Source organism: Hyla sarda, chromosome 7 (assembly GCF_029499605.1).
Source record: "Hyla sarda isolate aHylSar1 chromosome 7, aHylSar1.hap1, whole genome shotgun sequence".
In the NCBI taxonomy this organism is placed as follows: Eukaryota; Metazoa; Chordata; class Amphibia; order Anura; family Hylidae; genus Hyla; species Hyla sarda.
In genome coordinates, this window is record NC_079195.1 from 151,951,219 (window position 1) to 151,976,331 (window position 25,113).

General features: G+C 42.8%; 1 protein-coding gene across 2 annotated transcripts in view; it reads left to right on the plus strand.

Moving 5' to 3' along the window:
* The window catches only part of LOC130282579 (rap1 GTPase-GDP dissociation stimulator 1-A-like), a 475,415-nt gene that overhangs the window by 246,595 nt on the left and 203,707 nt on the right, over positions 1-25,113 (plus strand). For both annotated transcript variants that reach the window (XM_056530939.1, XM_056530940.1), the window contains exons 4-5: positions 5,526-5,651; positions 11,623-11,751. In XM_056530939.1, coding sequence (XP_056386914.1) covers positions 5,526-5,651; positions 11,623-11,751 — 255 coding nt within the window. The remainder of the gene's footprint in view (positions 1-5,525; positions 5,652-11,622; positions 11,752-25,113) is intronic.

The following is a 25,113-nucleotide window of genomic DNA, read 5'->3' on the forward strand; positions in this document are numbered from 1 at the left end:
TACATTTTATGGGCTGTATACTGCAGAGGAAATGCTTTTCTTTTTGGATTTCTCTGATGTCATGACCACAGTGCTCTCTGCTGACCTGTCAATTTTAGGAACTGTCCAGAGCAGCATATTTTTGCTATGGGGATTTTCTCCTGCTCTAGACAGTTCCAAAAATGGACAGCAGAGGTCAGCAGAGAGCACTGTGGTCATGACATCAGAGAAATCCAAAAAGAAAAGCATCTCTTCTGTAGTGTATAGCCCCTAAAAAGTACTGGAAGGATTAAGATTTTTTAAGAGAAGTAATTTACAAATCTGTTTAACTTTCTGACACCAGTTGATCTATAAAAAACAATTTTTAAAAAGTTTTCCACGGGAGTACCCCATTAAAGGGGTTGTGTGCTGCCCTGCAGTTCGGAGCTCCGCTCACAGCGTCCGGAAGTTCATTAGTCCGAACGCTGTGAGCGGGCTTCCGTGTTCGTGGCCGCCGGGCATGACGTCACGACCGGCCCCTCCGTGACGTCACGCCCGCCCCCTCTACCAGAGTCTATGGGAAGCGGTCGCGCCCCCTTCCCATAGACTTTTGTTGAGGGGGCGGGCGAGACGTCACGAGGGGGCGGGCGAGACGTCGCGAGGGGGCGGGCGAGACGTTGCGAGGGGCCGGGCGTGACATCACTCCCGGAGGCTGCGAACACGGAAGCCCGCACACAGCGTTTGGAGTAATGAACTTCCGGACGCTGTGAGCGGAGCTCTGAACTGCAGGGCAGTGCACAACCCCTTTAAGAGTGTTATACATGTGTTTTGATTATTTTATTTCATTGCAGTTTGCTGAGAATCCATTTGCCCCAAAGCAAACTTTTTTGAAAAATTTGGCAAGCTCATCGAACCAAACTTTTGAATGGTTCGCTCAACTCCAATCCACACTATAGTGTAATAGGCAGAATTGGATGGACCTATTTCTTTTTATAGCCTTACAAACTATGTAGCTAACTAACTGCATTTCTACCATCACATGGATCTATAGTGTTGTACAGTATATATATATATATATATATATATATCTGTCTGAATAATGTCTTAGGAGGATGCAAAAAAGTTGTTCTAAAAGGACCTGTGACCAACCCCCCAAAAATGAGATGTCATTCTTATTAACCCCTTAGGGAAGCAGGTATTTTTTATTTTGCTTTTCCGTTTTTCCCTCCTTGCCTTCCAATAGCCAAAACGCTTTCATTTTCTTACCTACAGAGCTATATGTGGGCTTGTATTTTGCAATACCAATTGTACTGTGTATTGAAATCCCTCATTTTACCACAAAATCTATGGTGAAACCAAAAATATATATTTGTGACAAAAAAAACTACTTTTGGGGACTTTTGTTTCCATACAGTGCATTTATTAGTAAAATGGCATGCTACATTTATTCTGTAGATCAATATAATTACAATAATAGTCAATTTATACAGGTTTTACTTTACGACTTTTAAAAATTATTACTTTTTGAAAGAAAATTAGCATGTTTAAAAATTGTCCTCTTCTGACCCTTTTAATACTTTTATTTTTACATATCCAGTACTATATGAGGGCTCATTTTTTTTGCACAGTGATACGTATTTTATTTATTTTTTTCAAATTAGAAATGTTATTGAAGTTTAAAGTGCAATACAAACAAGGTATAGGTACATAAGCATAAGACCACCAAATGTACAAAATAACCAATTCTCACTGCAAGATATGTAGTTTTTATAGGGGCTATTTGATTGCTTATAATACTTATATATATATATATTTTTTTGGTATATGAAGTAATTCTGGACTTCGGTATTTTTTTTACGTTTACACCATTCACTGTTCTGTTTAATTAACATTATATGTTAATAGTTTTGATATTTCTGGTGATACCACATATGATTGTATTTCTATTTGTTTATAAGGCAAGGGGCTTATTCACATTTATAACCATTGTTTTACATTTAATTCAGTATGCTTTAGTCCCCAAAGGATCATTTAATTGTATACGCTAAACAATAGCACAGCATTGATCCATGTTATCGGCCCTTTATTAGTACAGACTACTGAGGCTGCATCCACTGTTGAAGCACTGATCGGACAGACGGAAGATGCATAAGTGACGTCTGCCTGTCCTCTCAGATCGGGATTCTTTGATTTTGTTGCAGTGCTTCCGATCAGCTCCCTGAGAGTACTTCATATAGCAGGAGCCGACAATAGACATAACTGTACGTCCATTGTTGTTGAGTTAAATAACTTAGAGTTCCATGATTGCACACTCTTTTAGTTTGTTGATACACCCTCCTATTCCCACGAAATGTGGGTTTGCAGTTTAACAATTCAGGGAATTGTCAGTGAACTTAAAGGGGTTATCCAGGAAAAAAAAAGTTTTTTGTATGTCAACTGGCTCCAGAAAGTTAACCTCTTCAGGACACAGGGTGTATGGATACGCCCTGCATTCTGAGTCCTTAAGGACCGAGGGCGTATCCATACGCCCGTGGGAAATCCGGTCCCCACCGCTAGCCGGAAATCATTCAGCAGGCACATCGCCCAGGGGGGTCCTGAGACCCCCCCATGTCGGCGATCGGAGAAAATCGCATGTCAATTCAGACATGCGATTTTCTCCAATTCCGGGCTGATCGGGTCTCTGGTGACCTGATCACCCGGAAAATAGGGCTGATCAGAGTTGTCAGCAACAGCCCCGATCAGCCTAAAGGATAGGAGTGAGGTCGCAAAGCTGCGATCTACTCCTATCCCCTGCCATTACTCAGAACGGAGTTCTGACCAATGGCAGCGCAGGACAGGGGGTTGCCATGGCAACCCCTCGTTCTGCCCGCCCCTGGATGTCGAGGGGCTCTGGGAAGAAGATGGAGGCCGTACCTGCAGGAGAAGATGCCTGGGGACCTGGGATCTTCGCTGGAGCCTGCAGGATCCTGATCAGGTAGGGAATCGACAGTGGGGGGGGGGGAGGAATTGAAAGTGAAAGTAAATCGATCTTTACTGTGGCAACCACTAGGGGGGCCAAACTGCAACTCCCAGCATGCCCAGACAGCCAAAGGCTGTCTGGGCATGCTGGGAGTTGTAGTTTTGCAACATCTGGAGGGTCACAGTTTGGAGACCACTGTTACACTGGTGCCCAAACAGTAGCCCTCCAGATGTTGCCAAACTACAACTCTCAGCATGCCTTGACTGCCCAGGCATGCTGGGAGTTGTAGTTCTGTAACATCTGTCCCTTCAGATTTAGCAATTTTCATGACATTTTTGAAAATTGCTGCTCTACTTTGAAGCCCTCTAATTTTTTCAAAAAGCAAAAATATGTCCATTTTATGATGCCAACATAAAGTGGACATATTGTATTTGTGAATAAAAATAAAATGTATTTGGAATATCCATTTTCCTTACAATTAGAGAGCTTCAAAGTTAGAAAAATGCAAAATGTTCTAAATTTTCATGAAATTTGGGGATTTTTTACCAAAAAAGGATGCAATTAACGCCGAAAATTTACCACCAAAATAAAGTAGAATATGTCACGAAAAAACAATCTCAGAATCAGAATATTCGGTAAAAGCGTTTTTGCGTTATTAATTCGTAAAGTGACGGTGGTCATAATTGCGAAAAAGGGCTCAGTCCTTAAGGTGAAAAAGGGCTGCGTCCTTAAGGGGTTAAATAGATTTGTAAATTACTTCTATTAAAAAATCTTAATCCGTTAAGTACTTATGAGCTTCTGAAGTTAAGGTTGTTCTTTTCTGTCTAAGTGCTCTCTGATGACACGTGTCTCGGGAACCGCCCAGTTTAGAAGCAAATCCCCATAGCAAACCTCTTCTAAACTGGGCATTTCCCGAGACACGTGTCATCAGAGATCACTTAGACAGAAAAGAACAACCTTAACTTCAGAAGCTCATAAGTACTGAAAGGATTAAGATTTTTTAATGGAAATAATTTACAAATCTGTTTAACTTTCTGGCACCAGTTGATACATAAAAAAATGTGTTTTCCTGGAATACCCCTTTAATTTGGGTGTGAATTTAATTTTCAGTTCACAACAATCTGATGATTTTTTTGAATTGTTGGACCAACTATAACCCACATATCTTTGGGATGGAAGGGACCATCAAGATAATGTAAAAAGGTGTGTGTGATCAGGACACATTAAATGTGCATTGTCAACCAAAAATTATTTCAGAGAGATTTCAAAAGTTTTGGTCAGTTTAGGTCTGAACGTTCAGATCCCCACTGATCTTGATAATATCAGTCAGGAGAAGTGCACACTTGGCGCGTTCTCTCCTTAGTTTTCTCTACATGTGTGTAGTATGTGGCATTTATAATATTGTTGTGTTCTTATGTGGCAGAGGTACTCTGGGCCCCCCAGGTACCAGGACCCAGGTGCAACTGCTTCCTTTGCATCCTCTTAAATGGCCACTATCATTTGGAAAAACATGACATGTCTTAACGATTTATCAAAAGTTTGGACCGTTTGGAGTCTGAGTGTTTAGACCTCCACCGAACTGGAGAATGAGCCAGGAGAGGCTTGCGCTCAGCACTTCATCTCCCGGCTCCGTGTCACGTGATTGAGACACATTTGCAGTCTATGGAGGGTTTCTTAATCATGTGACACAGAGCATGGGAGAAAAGCGCAGTAGTGCACACGTTTCCAGTCTTGTTCTCCTGATTCCCGTAGGTCTGAACACTAGGGGTACGTTCACGCTTTCCGGGCGGAAATTCCGCGGGCGCAATTCCGCGGTGTGAACTTTAACATTAGTGTGAACGGGTCTCCGCGAGACCCATTCACACTGCGGAATTTCAGCGGTGGACATTTCCGCCACTGAAAGTGTTCCGCGCAAAGAAAGAACATGTTCATTCTTTGTGCGGAATCCGTGAGCGGACCATAGCCGTCAATTGTGACGGCTCAGTGCCCCGCAGCCCTAGCGCTGAAGTATTCGGCCAGGCGGAATCTCTGCTTGCTGAATTCAGCGAGCGGAGATTCCGCAGTGTGAACGAGCCCGACCCCGCCGATCAAAACTTTTTATATGTCACTAGGACATGTCAAAGGTTTTTCCAAATGACAGGTAGTTTTTAACTATACTCCTGTTTTGTATACAAAGGAATCTTATGTATTGGCTGGAAATTTTGTTTAAGCTGCATAGTGCTGCCAGAAGTAGCCAGTGTCACCTTTATACAATTAATATCATTTCAGATTATTAGGCTGAGCTCACACAGAGTGTTTTTTTTCTTCTTTTCACATTTATTGGATTTTGAAGGTCAGGGAAAAACCACATGCGTACATCTTTGTTTTACAATGCCATTAATAACAGCACAGTTTTAAAATGTTTTGACAAAAAATAAAAATATATTTTATATGTTAAAACCACACTGCAAATAAGCACATTGCAAAACGGTTGCTATTTGCAGTAAAAGAAAAAGCATATGGTCCTTGTAAAGCTGATTTTCCTTACTTTAAAAATGCAATATATTTAGAATCTAGAGGCTGTTTTTTGTGACGTTAATATAACATTGCACACATTTTCTCTATATAGAGGAAACTAGGAAGCCGTGTATTGAAGCAGGTCTGGTGATGGCCTTGGTACCTTTGCTGCAGAGTTCAGATCAGGAATTGCTTCTGCATGCTGGCAGAGCCATTGGTCACATCTGTTATGAAAACAGTAAGTGAATTACATAATTAAACATTTTATAGTCAAAAATTGAGTTTAACATGTGTCCAGAATGTTTGTTGGAAGCACCAGTACTAATGCTTTTTTGGTACAAAAACCTTATAAGGCTAAGTTTCCAGTTTTTTTTTCTGGCAGTTTTTGGAAAACTACCACTGCAGTTTTTGAGCCAAAGCCAGAAGTGTATTCAAAAGGAATAAGACATATAAAGGAAGGACTTACACTTCTCTCCTCCCTTGTGGATTCACTTCTGACTTTGGCTCAAAAACTGGAGTGGCAGTTTTCCAAAAACTGCCAGAAAAAAAAAACAAGTGGAAGCCTAAACCCTTGTATTTGATAAGATAAATTTTAAAAAATACCAAAACAAATGCAAAAAATATATATTTGGCAGTGTGTGACAAGGTCAATGCATAGCAAAAACTCAGAAATGCACTGGGTGACAACCACAAATTATCTTAGCCCTATATATTCTGCTGTTGTCACTTAATAGTCCCATTTTTCATATAGATATTCCTGTTAACAAGCAATCAGTTCTACCACTTTCTGATGTGGATTGAAGTCAGTGCCCTACCTATGACATGCATTCTATTGCATAGCGACAGTCTGCAGCCCTTTTTGCGTCATTACTTAGACCTGCATCTGTATATAATACGCTGCTCAAAAAAATAAAGGGAACACTTAAACAACACAATGTAACTCCAAGTCAATCAGACTTCTGTGAAATCACACTGTCCACTCAGGTAGCAACACTGATTGACAATCAATTTCACATGCTGTTGTGCAAATGGAACAGACAAAAGGTGGAAATTACAGGCAATTAGCAAGACACCCCCAATAAAGGAGTGGTTCTGCAGGTGGTGACCACAGACCACTTCTCAGTTCCTATGCTTCCTGGCTGATGTTTTGGTCACTTTTTAATGCTAGCGGTGCTTTCACTCTAGTGGTAGCATGAGACGGAGTCTACAACCCACACAGGTGGCTCAGGAAGTGCAGCTCATCCAGGATGGCACCTCAATCCAAGCTATGGCAAGAAGGTTTGCTGTGTCTGTCAGCGGAGTGTCCAGAGCATGGAAGCGCTACCAGGAGACAAGCCAGTACATCAGGAGACGTGGAGGAGGCCATAGGAGGGCAACAACCCAGCACCAGGACCGCTACCTCCGCCTTTGTGCAAGGAGGAGCAGGAGGAGCACTGCCAGAGCCCTGCAAAATGACCTCCAGCAGGCCACAAATGTGCATGTGTCCACTCAAACGATCAGAAACAGACTGCATGAAGGTGGTATGAGGGCCTGGCATCCACAGGTGGGAGTTGTGCTTACAGTCAAGACCGTGCAGGACGTTTGGAATTTGCCAGAGAACACCAAGATTGTCAAATTCGCCACTGGCGCCCAGTGCTCTTCACAGATGAAAGCAGGTTCACACTGAGCACGTGACAGACGGTGGAGAACATTCTGCTGCCTGCAACATCCTCTCGCATGACCGATTTGGCGGTAGGTCAGTAATGGTGTGGGGTGGCATTTCTTTGGGCCGCACAGCCCTCCATGTGCTTGCCAGAGGTAGACTGATTGCCATTAGGTACCGAGATGAGATCCTCAGACCTCTTGTGAGACCATATGCTGGTGCGGTTGGCCCTGGGTTCCTCCTAATGCAAGACAATGCTAGACCTCATGTGGCTGGAGTGTATCAGTAGATCCTGCAAGAGGAAGGCATTGATAGTATGGACTGGCCCACCCTTTCCTGAATCCGATTGAACATGTCTGGACATCATGTCTCACTCCTTCTACCAATGCCAAGTTGCACCAGACTGTCCAGGAGTTGGTGGATGCTTGCCGCTTATTTATAATAACCCCTGTCATGTGCCCATCACTTATAATACCCCCTGTCCTGTGCCCCTCATATATAATGCCCCCTGTCACGTGTCCACACATATAATGCCCCACTGTCATGTGCCACCACATATAATGCCCCCTGACATGTGCCCCTCACATATGCCCCCCTGTTATGTGCCCCTCATATATAATGCCCCATGTCCTGTGCCCCTCACATATAATTCCCCCTATCCTGCCCCCTCAGGGGGCATTATGTGTGAGAGGCACAGGACATGGGGCATTATATGTGAGGGGAACAGGACAGGGGGCATTATAAGTCAGGGACATATGTCAGGGGGCACTATATGTGCATTATATGGGCACATGACAGGGGGGGTGTCCTGTGCCCCCACATATAATGCCCAATGTCCTATGCCCCTCACATATAATGCCCCCCTGAGGGGGCAGGACAGGGGGCATTATATGTGAGTGGAACATGACAGGGGCATTATATGTGAGGGGCACAGGACAGAGGGCATTATTATTATATGGGAGAACAGGACAGGTTAAAATTATTATATGTGGGGGCGCAGGATGGGGCATTATTACTATATATTAGGGGCACAGAGTGTTTTGCATTTCAGAGGTATAGGCTGGCATTTATCATTGTAGGTGTAAGTAAAACATTTTTCTGCACCTTTTTTTGTGTGCTGTAATGTGTAGGAGCACCACATTTATAAAAAGGTAGCAGACCATTTGATAAATTTTGTGCAGGTCACAATTTCAAAAAATTTCTCTCTTCACATACACCAAAAAGCTAAGCTAAGTCTGGGCTGGTGTAGTTTTAGAGACTTTTCTGTGGTTTTGCGCCTTTTTTGCGCCTTTTCACAAAAAGGAGCAGTTCATAAAACCCATCCATATCATGTGTATTGCCAAAATCAGTGGATTGCAACTCAAGTGCAAATAAACCCTGCTTGCGCCCTTTTTTCACAATTTTTAGACACAAAAAACTGTCTAAAGACAATTATACATGCCGGCCATAGTGTATATTATAAAGGAATTTCTGGGGTAGTATGGTTTTTATGGGCCACAATACATTAAGGTATTGTATTCAGAGGGTGCATGGCAAGGTTATATTCAGAGAGCACAGTATGTGGTAGTATTATATTCAGAGGGTTCAGTGTGTTGTAGTAATATATTCAGAGGCTATGGTGTGTGCAGCAGGGTCCCGGCTGTGTGATACTGCCGAGTCCCTGCTGCGATCTCGTGGGTGCACTGGGCAGCACCCACGAGAACCATGGACGAGTATACTCGTCCTGGTGCGGGAACGTGCATCCGCCCTGGACGTGTATACACGTCCATGGTCGTTAAGCTGTTAAACATATCCTATCTGTCCGCAGGGAAAATCTCTGTGCGGACAGCCGTCTCCTAGATGGCTAAACATTCCGTGCGGTGTCTGCAGAAAGAATGAATGTGTTCATTCTTTCTGCGGATACAGAAAACGGAATTTCCTTGCTGGAAACATCTGGCATGGATATTCTGCCATGAGCACAGCGCAGCAGAATCCTTTTGAATTCAACAGGACTCTGCTACAGCGGAATGCCTGTGCCGAATTCCGCATTGGAAATTCTGACGTGTGAACATGGCCTATGAGTCTTAAACAAGGTTAGGACTGTATGATATATTTAATCTTGTAAGTACCTTAAAGGGGTACTCCGGTGAAAACCCTTTTTCTTTTAAATCAACTGGTGGCAAGAAGTTAAACATATTTATAAATTACTTCTATTAAAAAATCTTAATCCTTCCTGTACTTATTACCTGCTGAATACTACAGAGGAAATTCTTTTCTTTTTGGAATGCTCTCTGATGACATCACGACCACAGTTCTCTCTGCTGATGTTATAATAATAATAATTTATTTATTGTTGTCCTTAGCATACATCTGCTATGCATGGTTGCTAAAATGGACAGAGATGTCAGCAGAGAGCACTGTGTTCGTGATGTCCTCAGTGTTCCAAAAAGAAAGGAATTTCCTCTGTAGCATTCAGCAGCTAATAAGTACTGGAAGGATTAAGATTTTTTAATAGAAGTAGTTTACAAATATGTTTAACTTTCTGCCACCAGTTTATTTAAAAGAAAAAAGGTTTTCACCGGAGTACCCCTTTAACCCCTTAAGGACGCAGGACGTAAATGTACGTCCTGGTGAGGTGGTACTTAACGCACCAGGACGTACATTTACGTCCTGTGCATAACCGCGGGCATCGGAGCGATGCCCGTGTCATGCGCGGCTGATCCCGGTTGCTGATCGCAGCCAGGGACCCGCCGACAATGACCGACGCCCGCGATCTCGCGGGCGTCCGCCATTAACCCCTCAGGTGCCGGGATCAATCGTAACGCCGCACGGAGGTCCCCTCTCCTTCCTCCGTCCGGCTCCCGGCGTCTCCTGCTCTGGTCTGTGATCGAGCAGACCAGAGCAGAAGATGACCGAAAACACTGATCTGTTCTATGTCCTATACATAGAACAGATCAGTATTAGCAATCATGGTATTTCTATGAATAGTCCCCTATGGGGACTATTCAAGTATAAAAAAAAAAAGTTAAAAAATGTAAAAGTAAAAGTAAAAAAAAAGTGAAAAATCCCCTCCCCCAATAAAAAAGTAAAACGTCCGTTTTTTCCTATTTTACCCCCAAAAAGCGTAAATTTTTTTTATAGACATATTTGATATTGCCGCGTGCGTAAATGTCTGAACTATTAAAATAAAATGTTAATAATCCCGTACAGTGAACGGCGTGAACGGAAAAAAAAAAAGTCCAAAATTCCTACTTTTTTAAAACATTTTATTTAAAAAAAATTATAAAAAATGAATTAAAAGTTTTTTATATGCAAATGTGGTATCAAAAAAAAGTACAGATCATGGTGCAAAAAATGAGCCCCCATACCGCCGCTTATACGGAAAAATAAAAAAGTTAGAGGTCATCAAAATAAAGGGATTATAAACGTACTAATTTGGTTAAAAAGTTTGTGATTTTTTTTAAGCGCAACAATAATATAAAAGTATGTAATAATGGGTATAATTTTAATCGTATTGACCCTCAGAATAAAGAACACATGTCATTTTTACCATAAATTGTACGGCGTGAAAACGAAACCTTTCAAAATTAGCAAAATTGCATTTTTTCGTTTTAATTTCCCCACAAAAATAGTGTTTTTTGGTTGCGCCATACATTTTATGATATAATGAGTGATTTCATTACAAAGGACAACTGGTCGCGCAAAAAACAAGCCCTCATACTAGTCTGTGGATGAAAATATAAAAGAGTTATGATTTTTAGAAGGCGAGGAGGAAAAAATGAAAACGTAAAAATTAAATTGTCTGAGTCCTTAAGGCCAAAATGGGCGGAGTCCTTAAGGGGTTAAGCAACACCTTATTTTCTGTCCACCAACACAAAATACTCTAATAGTGCCCCTCCCGAGACTAGACTCTGGATCCGCGACTAGACTCTGAATCCGCCCCTGGTTAAAGTATACCTCCAGTGATGCACAGTTCAGCTACCAGAGATACAGCCCACAATGGGTAGTCAAGGAACTAACTGTATGATGGGCAGCGAGTTTGGGCACATGCCACACCTACGTAATAAATGTGGGACTGCATGACTGGAGTACATCTCCAGTTCAAACTTATTTTTAGATATTGAAGATTCTAACATCTAAGCATCAATTTAATATTTTAAATCTATACTTAAAATGTCTAATAACTTAGCCCCAGCAACAACTTTGATGAGGATCAATAGGTGGTTACATACTTTAATAGTCATTCATAAGAAAGACCTCAGTCCATCAAATTCAGCCTTTTAGATCACAAAACTCTGTAGATCGAGATAAAAACAAAAATTAGGTCAATTTACCACAGACTAAGTTTATGGCCCATTTAGGTATTTTTACAATAATATCAAATCAACCTTTAGCATACTAAATATAATTAGGTCATGACTGAAATCTTCTACTGTACATGTCTTCAGTATAAAACATTTAGGTAATATTCCCATGAAACCCTTTTTCTGATCCTCCGGCGTAAGCATTGAGATATTTTGAGGTGCTTAATGGATCTGAATATGTAGCACTTGTCTTTTATCTAAATAATATATATGTTTTCTTTCAGATGAGCTACAAGAGCAGCTGGTGGAACTTGATGTCATTACTTCCTTGGTCAAGATATTAACAGACTACCCAGATAATGATACGTTGGTGCGTGTGGGTCTCTTGGCCTTGTCCAACCTCGCGGATCTAGGTTAGACATCTTACTCTTTCACACACACACAGATGTATTATTCAGATGTATTGTAGAGCAAAAGGTGAACAACCCTTTAACGGTTCAGTAAAATATGAAACAAAGATCTGTTAGACATAGACACTTGACAACAAAGGCTAATGAAAAACTGAAAAAAGAACATTTGAGGTCATATTTCCAAACTAACAGAACTAATATAAGAACAGAAAAGCATAGATTGATTTTAACACTATTTATTCAGTTCCTATGGCTAGTGATGCTTCTTTTGAATCTTTTGTGACAGATTAGCCAATTTATGAGTACTGAGGCGTAACAGTTTGCTAGATATAGGTGCTCGATCCAACTTGTTACAGAATGTAACACCCCAATGGATGTGGACCCACTGTGCCACCTACTGGTTTGGCTTTGGGCCAAACTTGGGAAGCTAGACTTCAGCTACAGAGGAGATACCAGGTTGCTGCCGCAAGAGTGGTTCCAGGTAAGTGGCAGGCCAAAATGGCAAGCACCGAGGATACAGACAGTAGGGGCAAGCTAACAGTGTAGATGGTAATTGTGTAGCCAACAAAGTCTGAAATAGAAGAGCTGATTTGGTGTTTGTAGCAAAGCAGAGTATCTCAGAAGCAGTCAGGTAGTGTTAGCTAACTCAGAATACAGAGGAGATGTCAACAGTCAGGAAACATACTTAGGTCAAGAACACAGTAACAATGCAGACAGGAACCTTCAACGAAAACAACCTACAATGTTGCTCAAGCACCAAAGAATGGGTGGATCAGGATTATGTAGGCGTTGCCTGGTAGGCATTGGAGGTTGTCATGAATCAGGGATGTGTGTGAACCCTTAAAGCGACAGTATGTGCACATGTATGGCCATAAACTGTTGCCACCTGCGACTGTACGGAGGAGGAAGTCCATAGCTGGCAACAAGGAGGGAGAGCTGAGCATGTGGCTCAGCCAATATAAGCAGTAGGACATGCTGCATACCAGCAGCTACCAGGAGATTGCTCCATTGTAAGCCTATAGAGCCAAACTCCTGAAAGGGCACAGGATTTCTCCCTGCTATATATATAGCAATCAGTCAGGGTCTCAGCACCAACAGATCAAAAATGTTGACATGACTGTGGGTCATGTCATAGGTTTTTGGTCTTTTCCCTAGGTGACTATAACTCCTCTTTGCCGCAAATGGACATATATATCAGTCACTTTTTCCCTATGACTTAACGCAAATGGACGTATATATACGTCCATTCCCGATCATGGTGCCACGTGCATGCGGGCGGCGATCGGCAGCTGGGGCCCGTGATCGCATATCACCAGGCACCTGCCGCAGCTGTCAGGAGCGGAGCTGCACTCTGATCCTGACAGCTGATAGTTAACCCCTTAAGTGCTGCGGTCAATCTGACCACAGCACTGATCGCTGGTGACAGAGGGAGCTCCCCCTGTTCACCAACTGCGGCACTGTGACATGATTGCGGGTTGCCGTTGATTGCTATGGCAGCCTGCCTGGAAAAATAAAAAGTTAAGGCTGTCGGAACATGATTACACAAAAAAAGGGGAAAAATAAATTTTTGCTCAGAAAAAGGAAAAAGAACATAAAAAGCTATATAATATGGGTATGGCCATAATTGCACCGACCCACAGAATAAATATAACATAACTTTTACTGCACAGTGAACACCATAAAAGAAATGATAATACAAATATTGTGAAAAACTGGAACATTTCTGGCCTTTCTTTTTTTTTTTTTTTTAGTTTTTCACAAAAAATGCTTCATGTGCCAACAAAAATGCACCACTTATATAAAGTACAATATGTCACGAAAAAACATTCTCACAATCGATCCACTCAGAAAAAGTGTTCTAAAGGTAACACCATTTAATGAGAAACATGTCAAATTTTATTAACCCCTTAAGGACGTAGCCCATTTTGACCTTAAACTACGTTTTTTTTTTCTTTTTTATCAACTGGTGCCAGAAAGTTAAACAGATTTGTAAATTATTTCTATTAAAAAAATATTAAAATTTACCCTCCCAATACTTTTTAGCAGCTGTATCCTACAGAGGAAATTCTTTTCTTTTTTAATTTCTTTTTTGTCTTGTCCACAGTGCTCTCTGCTGACACCTGATGCCCGTATCAGGAACTGTCCAGAGCAGGAGAAAATCCCCATAGCAAACCTCTCCTGCTCAGGACAGTTCCTAACACGGACAGAGGTGTCAGCAAAGAGCAGTGTGGACAAGATAAAAAAAGAAATTAAAAAAGATCCTAGCATACAGCTGGAAGGGTAAAAAAATTTTAAGTACTGGAAGGGTAAAGATTTTTTAATAGAAGTCATTTACTAATCTGTTTAACGTTATGGCACCAATTCATAAAAAAAAAAAAAAAAGAAAACTCCATTGGAGTACCCCTTTAAGGATGCAGCCGTTTTTTGCTTAAAGTTAAGCATTAATAAATCTGGGATGCTTTAACTTATGAATTTGATTCCGAGATACAATATGTCTACTTCATGTTTGCATCATAAAGTTGACATGTTTTTTCATTTTTGAATCCATTAGAGGACTTCAAAGTATAGCAGCAATTTTCCAATTGTTCACGAAAAAATTCAAAATCTGAATTTTTCAGGGGCCAGTTAAGTTTGAAGTGAATTTCAGGAGCCTTTCTGTGAGAAATCCCCCATAAATGACCCCATTATAGAAACTGCACCCTCAAAATATTTAAAATTAGATTTAGTAAGTAATGTGTTACGCCGAGCCCTCCGGGTCCCTGCTCCTCCCCGAAGCGCTCGCGGCGTTCTTCTGTGTGCAGCGCCCCGGTCAGACCCGCTGACCGGGAGCGCTGCACTGTCATCACCGGCGGGGATGCAATCCGCGTAGCGGGACGCGCCCGCCCGCCGGTCGCATCCCAATCTCCTCTCCTGCTGTTCTGTCCGACGCACGCGGCCCCGCTCTCTAGGGGGCGCGCGCGCGCCAGCTCTCTGAAATTTAAAGGGCCAGTGCACCATTAATTGGTGCCTGGCCCAATCAGTGTTTTATTACCTATTTCCTATTACCTCTTGTGAACATGAAAAAATTGGGGTAACACCAGCATCTTAGTGAAAAAAAAATGTTCTCTCATTTTCATGTCCAACTTACCGAAAATTTGTCAAACACCTGTGGGGTGTCAAGGCTCACTATACTGCTTGTTATCTTCTGTGAGGGGTGTAGTTTCCAAAATGGGGTCACATGTGTTTTTTTTTTTTTTGTGTTTATGTCAGAACTGCTGTAACCAGGAGCCACCCCTGTGCAAATCACCAATAGGCCTCAAATATACATCTTGCGCTCTCACTCCTTAGGCCTGTTGTGTGCCCACAGAGCCCTTTACGCACACATATGGGGTATTTCCGTACTCGTAAGCTATGTGAAAAAAACAGACAAGAGCGCAAAAAACATGTGCCGTTACTCCGATGGTGCAGAGGTCAGTGATAGCAGCGGTAAAGAAATCTGCTCACCTGATGGTGTTATGCTCAGGGCACAACACCTAATGAAACTTGTATACCCAAATTCAGGGTGTATAGTCGGGGTGCAGCCTTGATCTTGCCCGTCTCTGTAGAAATCAGGAGCGGTCGAGGGAATCACATATGGAACTGCAAACTGCAGGAAAAACTATTGATCCTCCTGGCGCTCACCCGATAAATGTGTAAAGCCGTTACGGACAAGGAATATTTAAATAAATAAAATCCTTTATTCAGAGATATGGACTACGCGTTTCGAGAGGTGGGACCCCCTCTTCGTCAGGTCTTCTGATTGGTACAGTGTCAAACATGTCACATTTATACAGAAAAAACCTGCAAAACAAAATGCTAGCGGGTTCCAATATAAAAGTAAAAAGCATTAAAAAAAATCGAACACAACTTTGCATACAATGATATCAAAATATAAATATTGAATACACAATAGGTTAGAAATTCACAGAGACTACCAATATAAAAAGGTAGGCGCATTACTGAAAAAAAAAAAAACTGATAATATTGACATCTATGGGTGGCCGAAAATAACTAGTAAGTAACTTGCTCATAAGGGGTAAGTGGCTGAGTGTACTGTGAAGCCGCTCAGCACACATCACGGCACCAGCAAGGATGGGAGATGGCCAATAATTCGGTCCTGCTTGATACGGTACCCGGAGACAGAGGGAACCACAGTAAGTGTTCCATATAGATGCATATAATATTCATATTTAGCGTAATGTTATCCTAATTTTATAACTGTTGGTAAAAACCGGTCACGGCTTTAAAACTCATAATAAAAAGTTCCGCAATTAGCATTAGGGATACAAAACCTAGTTATATTTAGGATGATAATTAAAATATAACAAATAAAAAAAATGCATTCCTCTATTTTTTAACACACCAATTCTGTAATTTCATTTAAGCCGAATGGCTGTAAAGAATGTAGGTTGCATATTCAATACATTTCCTTACGGCAAAGGACCTCGAAGCGGTTGGATGATGACAAGGGAATATGTTCTATGGCTGCAATCGAAATCAAGTTTGATTCCTCTTTATTATGTGTTTAGGCAATATGTCGGGAAAGTCCATGTTGCAAAAAACCTTTTTTGATGTTATTATGATGTTGGTTTAGACGTAGATGTAGCTGCTGGGTCGTATGTCCAACATATTTTTTGCCGCATTTACAGGTTATTAACTATATGACAAATGACGTTTGGCAATTCATGTGGGTTTTTATGGTATTTTTTTTTGCCCGTGTGGGTACTTGAAAAACTCGTGCTTCCATGGTTGATTGACAAACAGCAGAGGCACCTAGATGTGCAGCATTTAAAAACCCCTTTCTTTATTTGAAGATCGGGGGTATTGGTAGAATTAATAGGAGGTTTTTTGAATTTATTCATGCGACTAGGGGCAATAATATTACGTAGGGAGGGGGCCCTACGAAAAGTGATGCCGGGTTTAATAGGCAGTATTTTCCCCAAATGTGGGTCAGATCTCAAAATTCTCCAATATTTGTTTAGAATTTTTCGAATCAATGTGTGTCCTCCTGAGTATGTGGTAATAAAATTATTTCTGTATTGCTGTTCTCCTGTTTTGAAGGGAGACTTCTTCTTGGTTACCTCAAATGCCATTCCTTTGTTGCTTCCTTTCTTTAATATAATGGTTTGCTTGCAACATGAGGGTACCTGTGCGTTTTCTGTTATTGTATCTGTCCGGTTGTGTATTATCCCTGGAGCAGGTAAACAATCACCTTGGGTAAGGTTTTCTGCTCGGGAGTATGCATTTTTGATGAGTTCTTTGGGGTAGCCTTTTTCTAAAAAGCGGTTACTGAGGACTTTGGCTTGTTTTTAAAAAGTGGAAAATTTGGTACAGTTCATCCTTAGTGTAAAATTTTTTATTTTTTACACTAAAATGCTGGTGTAGACCCCAACTTTACCTTTTCATAAGGGGTAAAAGGAGAAAAAGCCCTCCAATATTTGTTGATTGTTTGATTTTCATAGGGGCGGACCTGGATGCAAGCATTACACTTTCCTCCTACACCAAAATACCCTATGGTAGTGTTCCCCAAACAGGGTGCCTCTAGCTGTTGCAAACCTCCCAACATGCCTGGACAGTCAATGGCTGTCCGGCAATACTGGAAGTTGTTATTTTGCAACAGCTGGATCCTCTGTACATGTACATCATGCAGATACTGGCTGTTAATCGTGGCATCCCGCTGCGCCCGCTAAGATGGTGGCTATCCCTAATAGTCAGCCATCTTGCCTCGGGACCTAGGGGGGGGTTTAGTCCCCCCCCTCACCGCGATCGCTACTATAAGTTAGTCAAATCTGACTAGCCGATGTCAACGTTTCGCAATGAAAATCCTGAGCAGAGCAGTGTGTGTGTACCGATCACGGGGATCAGGACACACACACTGCTCTGCTAAGTGTCCCCAGTGTCCTGTACCCCTTCCCTGATGTCCTCCACCGGTCCAGAACTCCTGCAGCTGTGCCCTCCTGCATGCTTCACTTCCGGGTGAATCGAGAGCAGTAATAATTTTTTTTTTTTTTTGTAAATGAGCTGTTTATTTGTACAACAGCTCCCTCTAGTGTCCTAAACCTGCTACTGCATCTTGGGATTGGCAGGGCAGAAACTAGGGGGAACGGTTGTACAGAAGTAAAAAAAAAATAATAATAATAAAAAAAAAATATATATATATATAAATCAATGTAGGCAGCACACCAAAATAAAATTAGTGCAAAATTCAAGCGTTTATTCCAGGGATAGGTGACAACGTTTCGGCGATCTCACACCGCCATTTTCAAGTGGTTTACAAGTGATACAGGTGGGGTTTAAATATACTCCCCATTTAGTGACATCATGATTATTAGCATATCACATGATCATAAACAAGATGTAAATAAAGTGAAAAATTCATGCTATACAGTGAAAAATATTAAATAAAAGCATCTCATAGATACAATGTTATATAGTGAATACATATACATGATCTGATCACCTATTCCTCCGGTGACAGATTGATCAACTCATCTTAAGTGTCATAATTACAATGTGGGCATTTGTGAAAACAAGTGAAGGGTTAAAAACATTACCGATTCAAGCAGCCTCAAGCAGTATATTACTATAGGATGCGCTTTGGTTACCAACTATTTGCCCTAAATTAAAATGGCGCCGATGAGTGTGTTATTATGCACTGAGCATGCGCAGAGGGCCACGGAGCTTGGCCGCGCCGTGCACGTCACAGCTGCTCTGACAGTGCAGAGAGTAGCTATGACAACAGAATGACGCCGTCTCTGTGATTGGTTGAGGTCCGGCAATGCCGGAAGTAAGTCCCGGCGTCCCATGTGGAGTACGGGCGTGCGGACAATGGCGCGATTCGCTATGAGGCCGGTGTTTGGAGGAGGCTGCTTGAATCGGTAATGTGAAGACTTACAGGCCTCTCTCCCTCTCTCGATCTATAACACGGGACCACGGCGGGTCGGGCCCAGCCTCTAACAACGGCCGGGACCCGTGGCTAATACCCCCCCCCCTTGCTCAATCTACCCCCCCTTGCTCAATCTATATACAGCGCTGCCCAAGTCCTGGCAGCACGGCGCAACTCCTCCACTTCCAAATGCACGGCAGCGCAGCAGCTAGTGAAAACCAAACCCCATAGCAGGGTCCTGCAGGGGCTGCACCGGAACGCTAAATTTGCACTTTTCTTTATTTTTATTTCCCGCCCCGGCCTGCGCACCTGTGACTCACGGCACGCAAGGGAGAAGGGAAGTATGTGTGCGCTTTGCTGTGAGTGCGCACACAGCGTCCCCCTGCATATCCCTTCATCTCCCTGCATCTCCCATCGTCCCCCTCCCCCCTGCGGCCCTGTCACCTGTGCCTGTGTAGTGATGAGTTCCTCTCCCCCCCCCCCCCCGTGGCGCAGTGAGTGCCCTGCTGGAGCCCTGACTCGGTGCCCTGCCGAGAGGGGAGGAAAGAGGAAGCTCCGCCGGATTCCAGTGCCGGTGTAGTGAAGATAATGGCTTAAGGTATGTACCCTTTCCACCCGCCTGTTACCCCTTCTTAACCTTGTCCACCCCCCACTCCTGTCATCCATGTCCACCCTCTGTTACCTCTTCTTAACCCTCTCCACCCCCACTGTTGTCATCCATGTCCACCCCTCTGTTACCCCTTCTTAACCCTCTCCACCCCCACTGCTGTCATCCATGTCCAACCCCCCCCACTCCTGTCATCCATGTCCACCCCTCTGTTACCCCTTCTTAACCCTCTCCACCCCCCACTCCTGTCATCCATGTCCATCCTCTGTTACCTCTTCTTAACCCTCTCCAGCTCCCACTGCTGTCATCCATGTCCATCCCTCTGTTACCCCTTCTTAACCCTCTCCACCCCCCACTGCTGTCATCCATGTCCACCCCCCACTCCTGTCATCCATGTCCACCCCTCTGTTACCCCTTCTTAACCCTCTCCACCCCCCCACTCTTGTAATCCATGTCCACCCCCCCACTACTGTCATCCATGTCCACACCTATGTTACCCCTTCTTAACCCTCTCCACCCCCACTCTTGTCATCCATGTCCACCCCCTCCACTCCTGTCATCCATGTCCACCCCCCCACTCCTGTCATCCATGTCCACCCCCCACTCCTGTCATCCATGTCCACCCCCCACTCCTGTCATCAATGTCCACCCCTCTGTTACCCCTTCTTAACCCTCTCCACCCCCACTCCTGTCATCCATGTCCACCCCCCCCACTCCTGTCATCCATGTCCACCCCCCACTCCTGTCATCCATGTCCACCCCCCACTCCTGTCATCCATGTCCACCCCTCTGTTACCCCTTCTTAACCCTCTCCACCCCCACTCCTGTCATCCATGTCCACCCCCCCACTTCTGTCATCCATGTCCATCCCCCACTCCTGTCATCCATGTCCACCCCCCCACTCCTGTCATCCATGTCCACCCCCCTCACTCCTGTCATCCATGTCCACCCCCCTCACTCCTGTCATCCATGTCCACCCCCCCCCACCACTCCTGTCATCCATGTCCACCCCCCCACTCCTGTCATCCATGTCCACCCCCCCCCCCCACTCCTGTCATCCATGTCCACCCCCCACCCCCTCAGAATCAGAATAATCGGTAAAAGCATATTAGATTTATTAATGCATAAAATGACAGAGGTCAGAAATGCAAAAAAAGGTGAAAAGTCCTTAAGGTGAAAATGAGCTGCGTCCTTAAGGGGTTAATAACTGCAGGCATCTACTGACAACCAGGGATATTTGATGCTTTATTTTAATGTAAATAAGAACCAAAAATCTGGCAGCACACTTAAAAAGCTGTTTGTTACCATGGATTACCACATGTTACCATAACTAAAGCCTAAAAAACACAAAAAAACTACTTAACCCCTTAACGACAAAGGACGTATATTTACGTCCTCCGACGGCTCCCGCGATATGGCCGCGGGGTCACGCGGTGTCCCCGTGTCATATCGGGTGGGTACCGGCGGCCATCAACGGCCAGGACCCGCGGCTAATACAGGACATCACCGATCACGGTGATGCCCTGTATTAACCCTTCAGACGTGATGATCAAAGCTGACCGCCGCGTCTGAAACGAAAGTGAAAGTATCCCGGCTGCTCAGTCGGGCTGTTCGGGAACGCCGCTGTGAAATAGCTGCATCCTGAACAGCTTACAGGACACTGGGAGGGCCCTTACCTACCTCCACGGTGTCCGATCGGCGAATGACTGCTCCATGCCTGAGATCCAGGCAGGAGCAGTCAAGCACCGATAACACTGATCACAGGTGTGTTAATACACGCCAGTGATCTGTGTAAAAGATCAGTGTGGGCAGTGTTATAAGTCCCTATGGGAGCTATAACACTGCAAAAAAAAAAAAAAGTTAAAAAAAGTGTTAATAAAGATCATTTAACCCCTACCCTAACAAAAGTTTGAATCACCCCCCTTTTCCCATAAAAAAATATTAAACAGTGGCCCTCATTTACAAAGACTGGAGTGTCTGTTAGGTTTTTTTTTCGGTGTACTCGTCTTTTTTTTCCTTGTGATTTACTGATCTGTCGCATGTGTCGTTTTTTTTTGTGTCACACGATATTAAATTCTGTTGCACGGGAATAAAAAGTGTCGCACTGGAAAAATAAAAATTAGTAAAAGTAAAGTTACTCTGCACAAGGATGTAACTTTACATTCATGATTGTTAATGGTTTAGCAACCCAAAAGTGGAAAAAAAATAATAATTTTTATATATATATATATATATATATATATATATATATAATAAAAAAAAATTATATAAATATATATTTATTAAAAAAAATCTATTACATAATTTAATCATAAAAGTGTTGAGGGGTTAAAAATGCTTTTAAAGAATAAAACAAGTAATTTAATCATGAACCACAATGGTCAGCTGTCCCTTCCTCAAAAACACTCAATTTTTCTATTTTCACTCGACCCCTGGGCTGTCGGTTTTTCAGTTGAGAAATCACACTTTTTTCAGAGTGATTTCATAATTACTCCGAGTGATTTTTCCATTTTGTCTGGTTAACGCCCATTTTTGAGTAAACCACGCCTATTTTGTAGGTTACATAGTTAGTACGGTCAAAAAAGACATATGTCCATCAAGTTCAACCAGGGAATTAAGGGGTAGGGGTGTGGTGCGATATTGGGGAAGGGATGGGATTTTATGTTTCTTCATAAGCATTAATGTTATTTTGTTCCAGGAATGTATCTAATCCTGTTTTAAAGCTGTTAATTTTTCCTGCTGTGACCAATTCCTGAGGTAGACTGTTCCATAAGTTCACAGTTCTCATGGTAAAGAAGGTGTGTCACCTCTTGAGACAAAACTTTTTCTTCTTCAGACGGAGGGAGTGCCCCCTCGTCCTTTGGGGGGGGGGGTTAACCTGGAACAGTTTTTCTCCATATTTTTTGTATGGGCCATTAATATACTTATATACGTTTATCATATCCCCCCTTAAACGTCTCTTCTCAAGACTAAACAATTGTAACTCCTTTAATCGCTCCTCATAGCTAAGATGTTCCATGCCCCATATTAGTTTAGTCGCGCGTCTCTGCACCCTTTCCAGCTCCACAGTGTCCCTTTTATGGACAGGCGACCAAAACTGAACAGCATATTCCAGGTGAGGCCGTACCAATGCTTTATAAAGGGGGAGTATTATGTCCCTGTCCCTTGAGTCCATGCCTCTTTTGATACATGACAATATCCTGCTGGCTTTGGAAGCAGCAGCCTGACATTGCATGCTATTCTGTAGTCTGTGATCTACAAGTACACCCAGATCCTTCTCTACCAGTGACTCTGCCAGTTTAATCCCCCCTAAGACATACGACGCATGCAGGTTATTAGTACCCAGATGCATAACTTTACATTTATCCACATTGAACCTCATTTGCCAAGTGGATGCCCAGACACTTAGTCTATCCAAGTCATCTTGTAACTTATGCACATCCTCTATAGACTGCACCGTGCTACAAAGCTTGGTGTCATCTGCAAAGATAGAAACAGAGCTGTTAATGCCATCCTCTATATCATTGATAAATAAATTAAACAACAGCGGGCCCAGTACTGAACCTTGGGGTACACCACTAATTACCGGGGACCAATCAGAGTACGAATCATTGACCACCACTCTCTGGGTACGATCCATGAGCCAGTGTTCAATCCAGTTACAAACTAAAATTTCCAAACCCAAAGACCTTAACTTACCTGTCAGACGTCTATGAGGGACAGTATCAAATGCTTTAGCAAAATCCAGAAACACTATATCCACAGCCATTCCTCTGTCAAAGCTTCTACTCACCTCTTCATAAAAACAAATTAGATTGGTTTGACAACTTCTATCCTTAGTAACCCATGCTGGCTATCACTTATATTACTATTATCCCCTATGTATTCCTGTATGTAATCCCTTATAAGCCCTTCAAGCAATTTACCCACAATGCACGTTAAACTTACCGGTCTATAGTTTCCTGGGGAAGACCTAGAGCCCTTTTTGAAGATTGGCACCACATTCGCCTTGCGCCAGTCCTTTGGCACAATACCAGACACCAGAGAATCTCTAAATATCATGAACAGGGGTACAGATATTACTGAACTTACCTCTCTAAGAACTCTTGGGTGCAATCCATCTGGCCCTGGAGATTTGCTTACATTTATATTACTTAACTTACCTTGTACCATCTCTACATTAAGCCAGTTCAGTACATTACATGATGTGTTACCAGCACTGACCTGGCCAATGTCAGCTCCTTTTTCCATAGTGTATACAGAACTAAAGAACCCATTCAGTACCTCCGCCTTCTCTTGATCGCCCGTGACAACCTCCCCATTATCATTATTAAGGGATCCTACATGCTCTGTCCTTGATTTTTTTGCATTTATATATCTAAAAAAATATTTAGGATTAGTTTTGCTTTCTTTGGCCACCTGTCTCTCGTTTAGAATTTTTGCTGTTTTTATTAAATTTTTACAGATTTTATTAAGCTCTTTGTACTGTTTAAATGTTATAGCTGACCCATCAGATTTGAATTTTTTGAAGGCTATGTTCTTGTTGTTTATTGCTCTTTTAACATTTGTCAGCCATGTAGGATTTAGTTTTAATCGTTTATATTTGTTCCCCTTTGTTATATATTTAGCTGTATAGTTATTTAGAGTTGATTTAAAGATGTCCCATTTACCTTCTGTATCAGTATTTGAGAACACCTCCCCCCAGTCTATGTCCTGTAGTGCAGCCCTCAGCCCAGGGAAGTTTGCCTTTTTAAAGTTATATGTTTTTGCCTTCCCCGCCTGTCTTTGTTTTCTACATTTTAAGTCAAAAGTAACTATATTGTGGTCGCTATTACCAAGGTTTTCCCGCACAGTTACATTACCAACCAACTCTGCGTTGTTGGAAATGATCAGATCCAACAAGGCATCACTTCTTGTTGGGTCCTCCACAAACTGGCCCATAAAATTATCCTGCAATAAATTTAGGAATTGTCGCCCCTTTGTAGTTTTAGCCAACCCCGGACCCCAATCTATATTTGGAAAGTTAAAATCTCCCATTATTACCACTGTACCTGCCCGGGCGGCCCTCTCTATTTGTTTATGAAGCCGACCTTCTATCTCTTCAGTGATATTAGGGGGTCTGTAGATTACACCAAGTATTATTTTTTCAGTATTTCCCTCCTTTTGTAATTCTACCCACAGTGATTCCACCTCCTCAGAATCATAACACACTATGGCATCGTTCACACTGAATTTCATACCACTTCTTACATACAGACAGACTCCACCACCTTTTATGTTCATTCTATCCTTGCGAAACAATGTAAACCCCTGTAGATTGACAGCCCAGTCATGCGAGGAGTCCAGCCATGTCTCAGTGACCCCAACTATATCAATATGTTCCTCCTGTATCAAGGCCTCAAGCTCTCCAATTTTATTTGCTAGGCTTCTGGCATTTGTGAACATACACTTTACATTTCCATCCTTTATGTTACTGGGGTTAATGGGATTCAAGGGTGTAAGTTTTATTTTCCTATGAAGCCTATTCCTATTAACTATTCTAACCCCTCCCTCCGCTCCACCCCCAGGTACATTTATAATTCCCACCTCTCTACACTATCTTTCCCCTCTTTGCTGTAGGTTCCCTCCCCCCAAGTCCCTAGTTTAAACACTCCTCCACCCTTCTAGCCATCTTCTCCCCAAGCAAAGCGGCACCCTCCCCATTGAGGTGCAGCCCGTCCCTACGGTAGAGCCGGTAACCGACGGCGAAGTCAGCCCAGTTCTCCATGAACCCAAACCCTTCCTTCCTACACCAGCTTCTGATCCACTTGTTTACCTCCCTGATCTCCCGCTGCCTCTCTGGTGCGGCTCGTGG